The 15,246-nt window shown below is 48.3% G+C and overlaps 1 protein-coding gene across 2 annotated transcripts in view; it reads left to right on the plus strand.

Annotated features, from left to right (window-relative positions):
- Positions 1–15,246, plus strand: part of TOX2 (TOX high mobility group box family member 2) — a 155,631-nt gene that overhangs the window by 87,766 nt on the left and 52,619 nt on the right. For both annotated transcript variants that reach the window (XM_063350259.1, XM_063350260.1), the window contains exon 3: positions 3,231–3,476. In XM_063350259.1, the coding sequence (XP_063206329.1) occupies positions 3,231–3,476 (246 nt within the window). The remainder of the gene's footprint in view (positions 1–3,230; positions 3,477–15,246) is intronic.

Raw genomic sequence — 15,246 nt, forward strand, 5'->3', positions numbered from 1 at the left:
AACTGTCTTTAAATATGATTTTGCTGCTGTTGGAGGTTGGTCGTACCTGCTGCGATGCCGTCCTGCAGCATCGCCATGCAAGCATGGGACATAGCCCCAGTGCTGTGCTCAGGGCAGTTCAGTCCTGGGGCACAGAGATGGGGGGGGTGGTCTGAGGGCAAGGAGGGAGTCAGAGAAGGGACACTGACTCCTCTCTACACGTGCCTGGCCCACCCCCTTGCTCCGTCTCACGGCAGAAGATGGGTTCGCCTCTCCAAGCATCACCCGTCTGCCCTGCACCGCAAGCCGAGAGAGGGGTTGCAAGAAGCTTGGTGTTTCAGCTGATTTCAGGGTTTTAATTGGAAGAGGAATAATGCGTAATCACCACAACTGTCATCTGTTTGACGGTGGAAAATCCTAGATCTTCCGCGGGGTTTTTTTGTGTGCTGTAATGGGCGGCCTTTTAGCAGAGCGAGCTTCTCCGCACTCGCGTTTGGAGTCCTGGTGGGATGAATGGGTTCAGACCAGCTCGCTAATCTAATTTGTAATGTATCCTTATAATGTATAATTGGCTGTTTAATTTAATTCCAATTAACATAAGAATAGCAAATATAATCTGCAGGCTAGCCTGCGCGGTGGTAGACAGGGGTGTTTGGGTGTTCCTGGTTTGGGGCGACGGCGTTTGTGCACGTGGCGTGGGACCACCCTTTGTGGGGGCAGAGATGCCACCGTGTCAACAGGCGGTGTGTGACAATAACTCACCCCCCTTTTCCCACCCTGCCGAGTGTCAGTATCTGTCTCATCTCCCTTCCTTATCTTTCTAGCCATCTATTTAAAACATATATAGAATAAACGCGGCGTGCTTTGGAAAATTGTTCGTAGCGGTAGGGTGTAAAAGCTGGCAGGCGCCGCGTCTGATTATGTTGATTGGATATTGTCTAATCTGATTTTGATTGTGTATAGCTTTGATTGTAATTTGATATGTCTGCACAATACTGTAGCTATTCGGAAAGCTTTGTGATTTAAACAGGTCGGGTTTTGGGGTGGTTTCGTCGTCCCCCCCCCCCCCCTCCCCGGCTGAAGAGAGCAGAGGCAGAAATGTGCAGAGGGGTTGACAAAACCGCCTCAAAGCCCTTGGGCGAGCTGCTCTGCAGCAACACAAGGCACATGTAGTTTTGAAGAGAGCTTTAGGAAACTTTGAGTGGGTTTTACATAATTTAGTTAAGTACGGCAAAGCCACTTGCTTATATACCTGATACCAAAAGAAACCAGTTGGAGGAACAAGTTTGCTGTGCAATGATTTATTTAAATCCCTTCCCGTAAAGCATGGAGTGAAATCCTCTTAAATAACTGAGAAAGAATCGGTGTACCTCGAAGAGCGCAGCCCGAACGGCAACCTAACTACTAGACGTATTAAATGGGATCTCTCTGTCTGCTGTTGTGTACATCCTTTCAGCCCCCTGCCTCCCCCGTATAACACTGCTGCCAGACAGAAGCTGGAAAAACCGCTGGGCTTGAATTTCCCCCTGAACAATAGGTTGGTACAAGAGATACCTCAGCCCGGGCTCCGTCTTGGATTTCGTGTATCCTCCTCTTTCCCCGCAGCCGGTGGGAATTTCAGGGGAAGGCGAAGGTTCGGGCGGGATGTGCAGTACCCGCTTTGTTCCCTGTCTATTTTTTGGGAGCGGAGGCGAGAGGCGGGGGCTGAGCGAGGGACCCGCTCCCCGGAGGGACTCCCAGCTCTGACACCTGCAGGGCTGCATCTCTCCCACGGCAGCGCCGGAGCGATCCCGCTGGGAGCCCTTCCACCCGTACACACACACCCCCTTGCCCCCTGCTGCCTCTCCCACTGACTTCTGTATTCCAGTTAATCGCGGGTTTTATTTTCTTTTATTAAGGGTTTTCTCCCCGCAGTCTGGGGTGATGGAGAGCGTGGATCCGAGTGTGAGCTCTGGGGCAATGGATTAATAAAGCCGACAGTGCTTAACTGGTTTTGCACACATCTGGGCTTTTGCTCTTAAATCAAGTATTAACTCAAAATCCAACCGTGAAACTAGGTGATCTGAGAAATTTAGCTTAAAATCCATGTGTATAATACTATGGCTAATCAGAATTTCATATGCTATAATAATATGTGAAACAGTAGACGTTTAGAATAAGCCTCCTCTGCCAGAGACTCATTATATTCCGCTTCGATAATTAATAATTTTGGATAGATCCACGCGTACATTACGGAGCAAATATGTTTTTGTCTGAAGTGAAAACGATCGCACGGGTGCAACAGCGTATTCTTTCTCCATATAAATTGGAACGCTTAGAAATAAACAGGCGGCCCGAAGACAGGGGCAGCACAAGGAGTACCGACCTCTCTGTGTGTCCATGGTCGCCTCGAGGGAGCACCGGTAGGGAGGTGAGGGAGTGCTTGTCCAAATAAAATTTGGATGAGGATATAAGGACAAATCTCCGTGTGTGGTGGAGTCGTGCCGGCTTTCTTTAAAGGGTTTACAAAACATGCGATGGCTGCGTTTCTGCGTCTTTCCCCGGTTGTAGCTTCTGTGCTGGACTTTGTGAGGAATCGATGGGAATTTTGTTCCCATGTCGTAGTTAATTCTACGGAGCTAATTCTCATAAAAACTCTTAAAAATACGAGCTCTTGAAAATACAGTAGATACTGTATGAGCTGAGCAGGGTGCCCAGAGAGGGGCTTTGCCTTAAAAATGCCGCGGCTGGTTGGGAAACGGCTGTACCCTTTTGTGGCCACGGGCTCTGCGAGCATCGCTCACTGGCTCCCGTCCGGGTGGGGAGGGCTCTGCTGAGGTTTTGGCGAGCTGAAGAAGCACTGGAGGGATGGAGGATGGGAGAGGGGAGCAGTGCAGGTGCCCCAGGCAGATCTGAGGTGTGTGAGAACCCATGGTGTCCCTGAAGGATGGTGCAGCCCTGCCACACGCGCTGCCTGGCTCCTGCGTAGTTAGGACCTGCTGGTGTCCAGGGCTGGAGATGTCCATCCCTGGAGGTATTTAAAAGACCGGGTAGACGTAGTGCTTAGAGATATGGTTTAGTGGTGGTTTTGTCAGTGTTGGGTTGGTGGTTGGACTCGATGATCTGAAAGGTCCCTTCCGACCTAGGCAATTCTGTGTTTAAAACAAAACCATTTTCACTGGAATGTACTTTTGTGTTTCTTACACAAATAATCACTTTGCTGAAGCAACGAGGCAGTGACGCATTGCAAAATGTCTTTTTTTCTGTTTTAGACGTATAACAGTCAGAATGAGAATAATGAAGACTATGAGATCCCTCCCATAACGCCTCCTAATCTCCCTGACCCTTCCCTCCTGCACTTGGTGGACCACGAAACTGGATATCACTCCCTGTGCCACAGCCTCCCTCCCAACAGCCTGATACCAGCCTACCCCTACCAGAACATGGACCTGCCAGCCATCATGGTCTCCAACATGTTGAGTCAGGATGGGCATCTTCTCTCCAGCCAGCTACCCACGGTCAGTGCCTTTCCTCTCCTACTGTCTTCCATTAAAGCCGCTCCGTACGTCGTGTTGTGAGTTCAGTTGAATGTAGAAGGATGTTATTGATGAGATGTTGGCACTGGGGGTTGGGAAGAGCTGGTGACCCGCCTCGCTGCTCTGCTGCCCGCCAAGGTCGGGGTGCAGTGGGAGAGGCTGCAGTCACGTGCATGGCCATGCTGATGGTGGCAATTTTATGTTTCCAGTTTGGTGTCTTCCTGAGCCTTATTAACCACTCAAGAGCAGGGGGGGAGATTGTTTTTAATATCCTCACTGAACTGTGCAAAGTGCATGTGCTCCAATCCCGTGTGAAGGTGACCAGCCAAAGCCCCAAGTTCATAGACCCAATGCCCCGCGTCCTCTCCCCTGCTGGGAAAGCCACCAGTCTGTCACCCCACGTCCCGCTGCCAGGCTGGCCCTGGCACCGTCAGGGGGAGAAGCAGGGATGCTCCAGGAAGGGAAAGCTGTCCTATTGATTTCGAGGGGAACAAGATCCCTCTTGCACTTGCAAACTCAAATTGCCTCTTGGCTTACGCCGTGGCAAGGGGATACCTCGCGAAGTTTCAAATGACTCTTCCGTAGGAATAAATAAGGCAGGGATAATGAGGTAAAGTGCAGCTTTGGGATGAAACTTCAGCGCTACTTAGACCTTACGACGCTTCTGCATCAGCAGCACCGAGGAAAGGTTGTGACTTGATTTTGACAGTGGTATTGAATTAATACTGTTCCTGTTTAATAATATTTTCCTCTTTAACGGATTTAGCCCTATGGTTAGTTTTCTACATTGTTTCTCTCTAAGATCATTGATTTTCACGGGTGCGGTTGGAAGGCATCGATATCAAGAGTTAATTTTACTTAAATAGCGTGCCTGGGAGTCTGCCACCGCGAGAGCTGGAGAACATTTGGTGTTGATTGCTTGAATAGATAACGGTCTGAAAGGTAGCGATATTTAAATATTTAAATGGAATATTATCTCTCAGTCTAGGAAAATCCAAGGCTTTCTAAAGTCGTGATGCATCTCCAAGTTTCATTGTTAGTGTGTTTAAGAAAAATATCATGTTCTGCCCATCAATATTGAACACAGGCATATTTCTATGGAATTAAATATTACTTAGGCCTCTTTTAGGTTCTTAGGTGATTAAAACATTCATTTCTGAGACAAAAAGAGTCAATTTCAGGTGAAATATTTTTCCTGGGTTTAATTTAAAGCACAGCCCCTTTGCCTGACCCCTATTTTCATAACACGATAATTTTATCCTGTGTTGATTGTCTCATTTTTGAGAGGTGATATTGCACTTATAAATCACTTTCTAAAATACCTAGAGAAAGAAGAATAGTGGGATTTATTAAGCAGCTTCTGTACGTCTGAAATAATTTATTTTGGAGTAGTCCTTGGGAAATGTTCTCTTTCTTACTTTATGGTACTGTTTTACAAATGCAGCATCGTGACAATAAATCAGGACTGAGCCAGAGGAGATAAGAAGGGGGCTTAGTGGGCTGTAAATGTAGAATAGAGAGATTAAGATTTGTTTGCCCCTTACCATGAAAATAAAAAATCCAGTGAACCCTGAATTTTCCAGCCGATAGTGAATTGAAACTGTTTAGTTTTGAGTGGAAACCCTTGGAGCTGTAATACGTCGTCAGAAGTCCCAGCAGCAAAGGAAGCGGATCGGGGAGTGAACTGTGGTGCGGTTTTAGGTCAAAATTAAATCTGGTCGTGCCCTCTTGTCAAAGACTTTTTTCCACTCTGCCAGACTTCTTCTGCTGAAATGTAACACCTTCTAGTCCCCTTTTTTTTTTTTTTTGGATGCCTGAATCAAGTTCTACCTTACTCTGGCACCAGCCCGTGATGGCAGCATTCACCCCGTAGCACATGTATGACTCTTGTTAGCGGCAATGGGAGCAATGCATGCACGAGGGCACAATAAAATCCCAGAGACAGGGCAGATTTTTAACCTCATTTGGTCCATACTTCCTGCCCCCATGCCTGTTGAGCTGTAGGCCGCTCGCTGGTGGCCCCAAGTAGCCATCCGTGCTTTGGGCATCGCTGCGTGACGGCGCAGGGCGCGCAACGTGCTGCCGCCCTGCCCAAAAGTCGTCCCCTTCGGGTGGGTGTTTGTAGCAGAGCAAGGAAGGGGCTTGTTTGCTGACACTTCCCCAAAAGAGAGGATTTATCGTTGCGCGGGCGGCGGCGGGAAGCCAGCCTGGGAGTGATGCGGAGGCGGCGTGCCGAGGATTTGTCTTTGTTCCAGGACCGACGTTGCTCATGCAAATGCTGGAGCCGGGAGCCTCTCTCCTTGCTGCTACTCTGTAGTTCGTACTGGTTTTTTTTCATACACAGCTATTTCCTGCGTTGGCTGCCATGTTTTTGGGTTTTATGCAGTGACAAATGACACACGAGTCAAGGTAAAATGTTTAGACGTTGGTTAGACTTTTCCTCTAAAAACGTAGCTTGAGCCTTGGGATTTTTTTCAGGCATCCTCATGAAAAAATCTCCAGCTGCTGAAAAGACATGAGCTAGGGCTCGCTGAAAGCTATGGGACTGGTGTTTTCCTCTACAGCTCAGAACTGAATAAGGAAAATACAGGTGCAGGTTGCTGTCCCCTTTGGCGTGTCTTTTGTCCTGGGATGTCCCAGCATTATCCCTAGGTTGAATCCAGCCTCCCAGTGCCTCTGCAAGGGAGGAGGCTGGTGCTCTCATTATACATAGAATCATAGAATCGCTGAGGTTGGTACAGATAAATACCAAGTCAGAGCGGGTTTAAATCAGCACAGAAATTCCCATGGCAGGATGAGAGCTGGGGAGGGAGGGGGGGGTTGCTGTGCGCCAAACCCAACTTGGGCTCCGGCCCATCTGTGGGGTGTCAGGAGCTGGAGCCCCTCATTTGAGCAAAGGAGCTGTAACCTGGTGGAGAAAAACCAAAGCCACTGTCACCTCTATATTTCCTTATCCCTTAATCATCATCATCCAGAGCACCCTCCGCATCAGTGGCCTCTGCTAAGCCAGGACATGCTTCTCTGTGCCCCGCGGACCAGCTCCACATTTCCATCATATGGGTCTTCACTGCTGTTTCTGTCACTTTATTTCATTATTATTATTATTATTATTATTATTGTTATTAAGTATTTATTTCCATCAGTTTTTAGAAGTCAAGGGAGTTTTCAAATGCGGAAGGTGGGACGCAGGGAGCTGGAGAGGAGAGAAGCAGGACAAGAGGTGGACAAGAGGTGGACAAGAGTAGGCAAAGAAGGGTTGTGGCTGCCCCATCCCTGGAGGGGTTCAAGGCCAGGTTGGACGGGGCTTGGAGCAACCTGGTCTAGCGGGAGGTGGCCCTGCCCATGGCGGGGGGCTGGAACCAGGTGATCTTTAAGGTCCCTTCTAACTATAACCATTCTATGATTCTAAGATGTGATGGTAGGAAGGCCGATGGAACCAGGCGCAGGGAGGCTCGGGAGGAGCGGGGGCTGGTGCATTTGGGGAAGGCTTTTAATTTTTTCTGGGGGTGACAAGAAACAAAGGGGAAAATCTTAATACAGTGGATTATTTTTTTCTACTGGCCTCTCTTTTGCTTTGGGAAAAGACGGGGGAAAGAGGAGGAATGGTAGAAAAGAAAGAAAATAGGAGAGATGTGATTTTCAATTGAGAAATGGGAATATCAAGGAAAAAATAATCAAAGAGGAAAAAAGATGTTTTCCTTGAAAAGAGAGCGACTTTGCCTGCTGTGAACGTCCCAGCAGTGTTATGGTGTGGACGAGGGGATGCTGAGCCCGCCAGGGGTCCGCAGGGAGAGCTGCTGGGCTGGGACCTGGGGAAAGAGAGGGGAGGGGGCAGAGAAACGCCGTGAATCGGTGGCGATCGCCAGCAGGTGAAGGAGCTGCTGTGAATAAATGAGATTTCAGAAGGGAATTGGCAGAACATATTTGACAGAAACAAAGGGCGATCAAGGTCAGAGCCCAAGAATCTCCAACGCAGCACAAACATATTTACATAAGTATTAGACAGCGGCTGAGCGCGCTGGGGGTATCTCTACTTACCGGGGGGGACGGTGCCCGGTACCTGGGTGCTGTGTGGGGCTGGGGGGACCATGAGCTCTGCCTGCCACCACTGCTCAGAAGCCCCAAAACTTTGTGCTCCTTCAAACCTGGTCAAAGGACGTTGCCATGCTGGGGCGTGCCGAAAAATCAGCTGCTTTTCCCCGTGGTGCGTGTTGTGGGGCTGCAGCCGCTCTCCCCCTTCCCTGCTCTGCCGTGGCCGGGTGAAAGACCGCAGCTGCTTCCTGCATGCAGCTCTGGAGTCCTCAGCACAGGAAGGACATGGACCTGTTGGAGCAGGGCCAGAGGAGGCCACGGAGCTGCTGGGAGGGCTGGAGCCCCTCTGCTGTGAGGACAGGCTGAGAGAGCTGGGGGGGTTCAGCCTGGAGAAGAGAAGGCTCCGGGGAGACCTTAGAGCCCCTTCCAGTCCCTAAAGGGGCTCCAGGAGAGATGGGGAGGGACTCTGGATCAGGAAGGGGAGCCATAGGATGAGGGGGAACAGTCTTAAACTGGAAGAGGGGAGATTTAGATGAGATATCAGGAAGAAATTCTTTGCTGTGAGGGTGGTGAGAGACTGTCCCAGGTTTCCCAGAGAAGCTGTGGCTGCCCCATCCCTGGAGGTGTTGAAGGCCAGGTTGGACGGGGCTTGGAGCAACCTGGGGGGGTGTGACTGGATGATCTTTAAGGTCTCTTCTAACCCGAAACATTCTAGGATTCTATGATTCTATGAAATTAGGGCAGTGCCATCTATTTTTGCATCATTTTGGACAAGTGGCAGCTGTTACGAGCAAACATCGGCTTTGTAGCAGGTATGTAGAGTTTGATTGAAGAGACTGGCAACTACCCCGGTGTCTGCATCTTCCTGGTGCTCCTCCTAATGAGAGAGCTTTGTGACTATTTTAAAGGCACTAACATTTCCTTGAGCCCAGTGGGATAACTTTTTTCTGCTCGCAGCAAGCTGGAGCATCAGCTCAAGTGAAAAAAAAGGCTGCAGCCACAGCTTGGAAGTTCTTCCTTTCAGTTCGTTGAGTGAAAACAGATGATTTGAAAAATAGTAAAAATCTCCAGTGACGAAAAACACATTCATGGTGTAAAAATGGTAAATTTCCGTGGAAATTCCAGGACCTATGGAATGTCAAATTTCCATGGAAATTCCAGGATCTATGGAACCTGCTTATGCAGAGGGAAGAGACTAAAGGGGACAGAATTGTACTAGCAAGGACGAGTGCAACCCTGAAATTCCTGAACAGTTCGTGGGTTGACTTTGCAACCTGAATAGCTGTTCCCCAATGCTACGGGGCTTTGCTGTGGGAGAGAGAGGAAAACAGTAAAATAGCTCAGCGGTAACCTACCTGCCTGTCTTCCTCACGAGACACAGAAAAGTAGCCCCTTCCCAGAGCTGGGGTGTGCATGCTCGGGCTGTGGGGATGGCGTAGGGCTCCAAGGAGGAGCATCCTCTCTGGTGCCCACCAGAAGACCTCAAGGGAGGTCTTCCTGCAGGCAGGTTGCAAGAACAGCCCCCTCAGCCAGCTTTCTTGGCTCCGTAGGTTTCTCCCCAGCTCCCATCCTTCCCAAGACCACTGCTCCCCATCAAACACAGAATTTCTTATTTACAGCCCGAGCTGAAGGCAGTGGGAATCATAGAATTGTCTAGGTTGGAAAGGACCTTCCAGATCATCAAGTCCAACCATCAACCTAACTCTGACAAAAACTGTCACTAATCTATACCATATCGCTAAGCACCACGTCTACCCGGCTTTTAAATACCTCCAGGGATGGTGCCTCAGCTGCTTCCCTGGGCAGCCTGTTCCAATGCTTGAGAACCCTTTCAGTGAAGAGATTTCTCCTAATGTCCAACCTAAACCTCCCCAGCGCAGCTTGAGGCCGTTTCCTTTTGTCCTATCGCCTGTTCCTTGAGAGAAGAGACCGCCCCCCCCCCGGCTTCCCCCCCCTTTCAGGGAGTTGTGGAGAGCAATGAGGAAAGGCAGCAGTTTTCTGTGGGTGGCCCACCTGGGAAGGTGGTCAGGGTGCGGTGGGCAACACGGTTAGACGTGGCGGTACAGAGTCAGCGAGTGTGAAAAGTTTTCTGATAAAGGATATAAGAAAGAAACCGATTCGATGTTGACACAGAAACCCAGTAAGAATGCCAGTCTTTTATCTAAGTCGTTGGAAATGCATGATCCCAGTGGACGATACAGCTTACACGTAGGCGGTAAATACTTCCAATGCCTAAACGTTTCAATAATTTTAAACTACTGCCTGTTAAAATAAGTTATTTAAAGTAACCTGTATCCCCGTGCAACGTGCAGGCAGTGATGCCCTTTAGAGCAAGTTCGGGCTCATCGGAAGAGGCTTAATAAATAGACGAAGAAGCAGGAGCTGCAGTCGGGCGATGCTCAGCCGGCCCCGGCACACCGCAGGCTGGCAGCGCGTCACCGGCAGCAAAAACTTAGCGGAGTTCCCCGTGTTTCAGTCCGGGAGAAGTTCGCACTTGCAATTTTGTGTTGTTGTGTGCTTTAGGTTTGGACTAATTTGTCTTTCTGCTTATTAATGGTTCAGTATTTAAAAACTAAAGTCCCGAACGTGAGCCCTTGCTGGAAAATAGTAATAATAGAACCATACATGAAGGGTTCTTTGTATTAAACGGAGCCCTGTTTGCAATTCCCTGCTAGTGTTTTTCTCAGAGGCAATAAATGAAAGAAATATGTCTTTTTAAATTTTATAAAACTCAGAAAAATGGTTTTAAACAGCTTTTCTTCACCTCCTATAATTATTTATTTTCAAACAGTCCTTCAGGGTAATGTTCCGTTTTCTTATTTCACACTCCTTTTTCTCATAAATGAACCATCACTTCAATAAATCATTATGAAAACAGAGACTAACACAAACCCTGAAAGGTTGAAAGATTTATGTAACACATTTATGTTTTCCATTTTCTCATTCTGGTACTCCACTGCTAAAGCTAAGCTAATAAAAGCTGCTATTAATATTTCTTGTTGCCTAGCAACCGCAGAGAGGGAGTAATAGCTTTAGCTAGAAAAATAGATGACCGATAAGGAAAAATTCAATTCTTTTATTATCTCAAGGGAAAATGGGCTTTTACTGGAACATTATGATGTACGAGTGTGAAGTTGAATACAAAGGATATTTTTTCAGTTGTTTTTCTATTTTTAATGAACGTTATTTTACCTTCACAAACTCGTTTAAGGCATTTGCCCCACCTACTTGCGAGCTTAATTTAGCAACACCCACACATGCTTCTGGCTTTAAGTATCTGTTGGCATTTTCATTTGAAAGCCCCCCCCCTCCCCTTCCCTCTGCGCCTCCCCCCGAGCTCTATCGCTTGGTCATAAAATTTCACTCCAGGTCGGAACCTGCGAGACAAGATTCCCAATCAAAGAGTAGATTGTTCTTGTATGTATTTAAAAACCTGCTTTTCTCAGAGGAAAGGGCACATATGGATAGTTACTTTCTGAAGTTTCAGAACTGATGGCTGAGCTCGCTGCGTTCGGGGCCGGGGGGGGGGAGCAGGAATGCTGCTGCTCCTGCCTGTGCTCTCAGGGCTGGTGCCTGCAGGCAGGAGCGCAGGTCCCTATGGGAATACTCTTCTTCTGTGGAAAAGGTCCTCCCTGAGCTTCCCAGTCATCCCAAACACCACCACGAGCTCCCTGCAGAGCGGCAGCCTTTCTTCTCACATCGCTGGTGCAGATGAGTGGTCCCTGCCAAGTGCTGCCGGGAGAGAGTTGGGGTGACGGGAGTCACTGTCAGGTCCCAACTCTGTGACAGCAGCAGAGTATCCCCTCCTTGGTGCTTTATAAAGTGTGTGTTCTATCTGCAGACCTTCTTGGGGTTGTTCGGCCTGGGGAAGAGAAGGCTCCAGGGAGACCTTAGAGCCCCTTCCAGTCCCTAAAGGGGCTCCGGGAAAGAAGGGGAGGGACTCTGGATCAGGGAGGGGAGCCATAGGACAAGGGGTAATGGCTTCAAACTGGAAGAAAGGAGATTTGGATGAGATCTCAGGAAGAAATTCTTTGCTGTGAGGGTGGTGAGCCCCTGGCCCAGGTTGCCCAGAGAAGCTGTGGCTGCCCCATCCCTGGAGGGGTTCAAGGCCAGGTTGGACGGGGCTTGGAGCAGCCTGGGCTGGTGGGAGGTGTCCCTGCCCAGGGCAGGGGGTGGGACTAGGTGATCTTTAAGGTCCCTTCCAACTCTAGCCATTCTATGATTCTAACAGCCCGGATGCTCTGAGAAAAGAGGTTTGATTGCAGCCTCCAAGTGTTACGGGTGGCTGAAGGGCCTGGCTGATGGTCAGCATCTCTCAGGCCCAGTTTCCCTTTGACGTATCTGTATGGAGGTCGGCTCCAAGACTTACGATACACAAAGGGCTTGGTGTTTCCTGGGAGGTGGCAAAGGTCTTCCTGAGCTTTGCAGGTTTCTGCCAGCCAGTGCCTGGGGCGATCCTGCCCACGCTATGACAAATTCCACCTGGCACCTCTCAAAGGATGAGTTGTGTGGGATTACTGCCTCCTCTAGAAGGTCTCACCCTTAGGAGATTTTCCTATAAATTACTTTTGCTCTTTATTATTGCATCACGATGATGATGATGGTTATTACAGTTCAATGCTGTGTATGTACATGTACAATTGTAATGTCATGTACATTATACGTACCTGGGCCAGGGTCACAGGTGCTTGACACGGTGCAAAACCTACGGGGAGGAGATACCCCTCCCTTGGAGAACTTACTACCTACAGAGGCGAGATAGAAAAATAATATCCAGGTGGAAAGTAATTGCCAGAGGTGCACAGGAGATCTGCTGCTCACACACCCTGTGGATTGCGCCTCTGGTCTAGGTTTTTTCTTCCCCATCCATCCTTCTTCATGCTGCAGCCGCTGCTACGTGCTCATGTCCACCCTTTTCTTTCTGTCCCATAACAAGGGGATGTAGGAAAGCATTAAAATGTGCTCCTACCTACAGCACCACATTGTACCGCCCTGGAAGGGTCTTGCACAGTGGGAGGCAACGCATGTGTGTCGGTCTGGCTGTAGAAATGTCGGTGTCTCTCTTGGTTTTGTGCTGCAAGCTGAGTCCTTATCTCCCCCTACTCATCGCTTGGCCGGAAAGACAGCAGGTCCCATCCCAACGTGGTCTCTGCACTACGTGGCCATCTGGTTGTGCTGCACCTTTTAACTATTCCATAGAAATTCATCCTCCTAATCTTTCCTTTCCTCTCCTTTCAGTTGGCCACTATCTTTCTGATAAGCCGGTGGCTCCGGGGCAGTCCCACTAGTTAAAGAGTCGCCTTATCAGCCATAAAATAACCGTGCCGTAACCGCGGTTATCCCCTGAACAGATGTCAAGTGAGATGGTCCCTCTTGTTTGCACTGGGCTGCGCGTTGCCTGCCGTTAAGCATTTGCGGAAGAATTTGGTTGGCTTTTATGGCAATTTAAAATATTACCAATTGCATTTAAGTTTGCGTTTAAGCAAACTTCTTTGGCACAATAATCAGCGCTATAAATACGCAGTTGGTGTAACACCAATGAGGAGGCTCATTGTGAACAGCATGTATGTATTAGTAGTGTAATTAAAATATCAATTACGCCGTGTTGACAGTTTGCCAAGTAACTGGCTTTTGTGCACAGTAAACTTAATCACTCCAAAGTCTGCTCGCAAGACCTGATGCAATCTTGATGCTAAACTGGTACAACATAAAAACAGCATTTGCTAAAGCACAGCTTCGATATTACTTTGCGTAATGGTGCTGCACTCCATAGCTGGTATCATGTTCTGAAAATTATCTTTTAATGTACAATTTGTATTGCTGAGAAATGTCACTTACTTTGCAGAACGTCTCGCCAACATAAAACCTAAGATTTATTCCTGTCATTTTTTGTCTCCTATGCCATGTTGATAATAAGAAGTCTACTTTATGTGTGTAATGCTCATGTCAGTTTTGAAATTTGGGGTTTCATAAAAGACAGTAGTATAAATAAAACATGATATAAATTAAAAATATAGTGGAAAATAAAATCTGTGAATTACAGTAGCAGATAAGATGAATACGGCATGAAGGAGGTTTTCAGAACAATGTCAAATAACTGGAGTAAATATGCTGAAGGTATGGGACGGATCTTTTTTAAGAACTGATTCTGATCTTAAAATGTGTTTGTCTGTGGTATGCAGACGGGTGGATGGATGCCTGTTACTGAGCCTAGTTTTAACCCTTTAGATTTAGGTTGTGTACTTCTGGAGGATGACATTTTTTCCCCTTCTTAGCAAACAACCCCACTTCAACAGTTTTTCTGGGTGAGGTTAAAAACACATTGTGCTGCCATCAAAAGATCCAGCAAATGAGAATATGAAACCTTCATGTTTTGAAAAGCGAATTAGAGATTTGGAAGAGAGTTTCTTTGGAGTCTGGGATGTGGCTTTGGGGAAAGAGTGCCCCAACGTGGCCAGTTCTCCTCCTGGAGGATTTGGCCCCAGGAGATGGAGCCTGTGTGGGCTTTCCCCAGCCGCTCGGATTCTGGAGTACTTGTGGAACCATCTCTGCCATCTCCTTCCCTCTTATCACGTTTTGTAAAAATGTAGGAAATTGTGTCAAAAGTTAGCATTAGAAAAGATAAAAAGATTGAACAGCCAGAAGGTGTTGGAATTACCGTCGCCCGTGCAAACTTCTCTGGGGCATTGCAAAGCGTCTTTGCCTTTAATTGCAGCATGAGATAAACCTTGTTGGACCACCTTTGCTTAAAGGTTGGTGGTTGGTTCTGTTTGGACCTCAGAGACCTCAACCCCTTTGGGAACCATAAATAAATTTAACACTTTTTTTGTTTCCAGGGACTCTCTGCTAACCAAGAGCTTGCTTCACCAACAACCTAGGCTATACCTATGTACTGGCACTGCAAAAAGTTCATGTCAGAGCTGCAGTTTCTTACTTCTTCCCATGCCTCTTACTGGATGTGCTCAACCCTCTTGCAGCCGGTCAACCAGAATCTGCTTCCCCCCTCCCCAAAATACTGTCTTTGTACCTTATTTTGTGGATGTGGGTCAAGGGCGCAGGTTATCTGAGGACTTATTTTTGTTTGGGTCGTGCATGGAAAAGTAGAGTAATTTCCAGGCAGCAATAATCCCCAAAGCACGTGTGTCTGTGCCTTGCCCCACGTCCCATTCCTGCTCACTGCCTGTCACTTCTGTCAGCGCGGGGGTGCAAAATAAAGCCAAGCTTTTATTGCCACCTCTCTGGGGTGACAGTAAGGTGGCTTTGGCGAAGAGACGGAATCATAGATCATAGAATGGTTTAGGTTGGAAGGGACCTCAAAGACCATCCAGTTCCAACCCCCTGCCCTGGGCAGGGACACCTCCCACCAGACCAGGTTGCTCCAAGCCCCGTCCAACCTGGCCTTGAACCCCTCCAGGGATGGGGCAGCCACAGCTTCTCTGGGCAACCTGGGCCAGGGGCTCACCACCCTCAGAGTGAAAAATTTCTTCTTGATATCTCATCTAAATCTCCCCTCTTCCAGTTTAAAACCGTTACCCCTCATCCTATCACTACAGAGCTCCCTCCATCCCAGTGGGTGCTTGTGCCATATATTCCCCTCATTTGCCGTCCTTCCTGTCTGGTGCTACGCTCCCGCCTTTGCAATGTGCGCTTATTTCTGTGGGAATAACGAGGAGATGTGGTGGCCATGGGGCTGTGCTGTGTCAAAGAGCCTCCGAAAGGC

This window comes from Chroicocephalus ridibundus, chromosome 12 (assembly GCF_963924245.1).
Source record: "Chroicocephalus ridibundus chromosome 12, bChrRid1.1, whole genome shotgun sequence".
Lineage (NCBI taxonomy): Eukaryota > Metazoa > Chordata > Aves > Charadriiformes > Laridae > Chroicocephalus > Chroicocephalus ridibundus.